Source organism: Empidonax traillii, unplaced genomic scaffold (genome assembly GCF_003031625.1).
Source record: "Empidonax traillii isolate 1590-97213 ecotype Southwest subspecies unplaced genomic scaffold, ASM303162v1 scaffold2114:size46232, whole genome shotgun sequence".
Classification (NCBI taxonomy): domain Eukaryota; kingdom Metazoa; phylum Chordata; class Aves; order Passeriformes; family Tyrannidae; genus Empidonax; species Empidonax traillii.
This window is the reverse complement of record NW_020957307.1, coordinates 32,799-34,078: the sequence shown is the minus strand read 5'-3', so window position 1 is coordinate 34,078 and position 1,280 is coordinate 32,799. Positions and strand designations below refer to the sequence as shown.

The following is a 1,280-nucleotide window of genomic DNA, read 5'->3' as shown; positions in this document are numbered from 1 at the left end:
TCCCATCCAACCAATCCCATTGATTCTTTCTCATTGCATCCCACCCTCCTCCCTCCCATCAGATCCCACCCCATTCCATTCCTTCTCTTCCATCCATCCAACCCACTCCATACCTTCTCATCCCATCCCATCCCATCCCATCCCACCCCATCCATCCCTTCTCATCCCATCCCACCTCACACCACCCCATCTCATCCAACCCCGCTCCACCCCATCCCTTCTCTTCCCATCCCATCCATCCCACCCCGTCCCATTCCATGCTTTTCCTTCCCCCTCCGCTCACCTCCAGCACCATGGAGCCGAATTCCCTGTCCCGGTAGAGCTGCCTGGCACAGGCCAGGATGGTGGATGTTTTCCCGGTGCCGGGTGGGCCATAGAGGAGCAGGTGGGGGAGTCGATCCTCGCTGATGAACCGCTGCACTGCGGGCACCGGGACACCGGGATACAGAGATGGGGATAGTGGGATATTGGGATATGGGTGTACTGGGGTATTGGGACACCGGGATATAGGGATATTGGGATATGAGGATATCAGGACATCAGGATATGGGGATATAGGGATATCAGGATACTGGGATACTGAGATACTGGGGTACCGGCATATGGAGATGCTGGGATATGAGGATACCAGGATGGTGGGACATAGACACTGGGATACTGGGACACTGGGATATCGAGATTATGGGGATATGCAGATATCGGGGTATTGGAATGTTGAGCTATGGGGCGATCAGGATGCCGGGATATCGGTACACCGGGATATGGGATATGCAGCTCTCGGGCTATCAGGATACCGGCCCGTCGGGCCATGGGGCTCTGTGGACACCGCTCCGGCCGGGGGGTGTTGGTTACCGGTGCTGAGGATGTCCCGGTGAGACACGAGCTCCGACAGCGCCTGCGGACGGTACTTCTCCACCCTGCGGCGGAGAGGGCAGGGAGGGGGTCAGTGCGGCGGCAGCTCCCGCGGTCCCTCCATCCCTCAATCCCGTTATTCCCCAATCCCGTTATCCCCCAATCCCGTTATCCCTCAATCCTCCCGGCCCGGCCGTACCACGGCAGGTTCGCGCCTCCCGCCGGCGCCATGCTGCGAAATCTCGCGAGAGCCGCAACGCGCGCGAGAGCTCGGCCGGGGGGCGGGGCTGGGGGAGACCCTGGATCGGGAATGGGGGACCCTGGATCGGGAATGGGGGATCTTGGATTGGGAATGGGGGACCCTGGATCGGGAATAGGGGATCTTGGATCGGGAATGAGGGACCCTGGACCGGGAATGGGGGACCCTG

At 60.2% G+C, this 1,280-nt stretch overlaps 1 protein-coding gene across 2 annotated transcripts in view; it reads right to left on the bottom strand.

Annotated features, from left to right (window-relative positions):
* Positions 1-1,120, bottom strand: part of RFC5 (replication factor C subunit 5) — a 4,341-nt gene extending 3,221 nt beyond the window's left edge. For both annotated transcript variants that reach the window (XM_027909420.1, XM_027909421.1), the window contains exons 1-3: positions 1,052-1,120; positions 853-917; positions 284-420 (exon numbers count right to left, since the gene is read on the bottom strand). In XM_027909420.1, coding sequence (XP_027765221.1) covers positions 284-420; positions 853-917; positions 1,052-1,083 — 234 coding nt within the window. In that variant the 5' untranslated portion in view covers positions 1,084-1,120. The remainder of the gene's footprint in view (positions 1-283; positions 421-852; positions 918-1,051) is intronic.
* Positions 1,121-1,280: the final 160 nt, after the last annotated feature.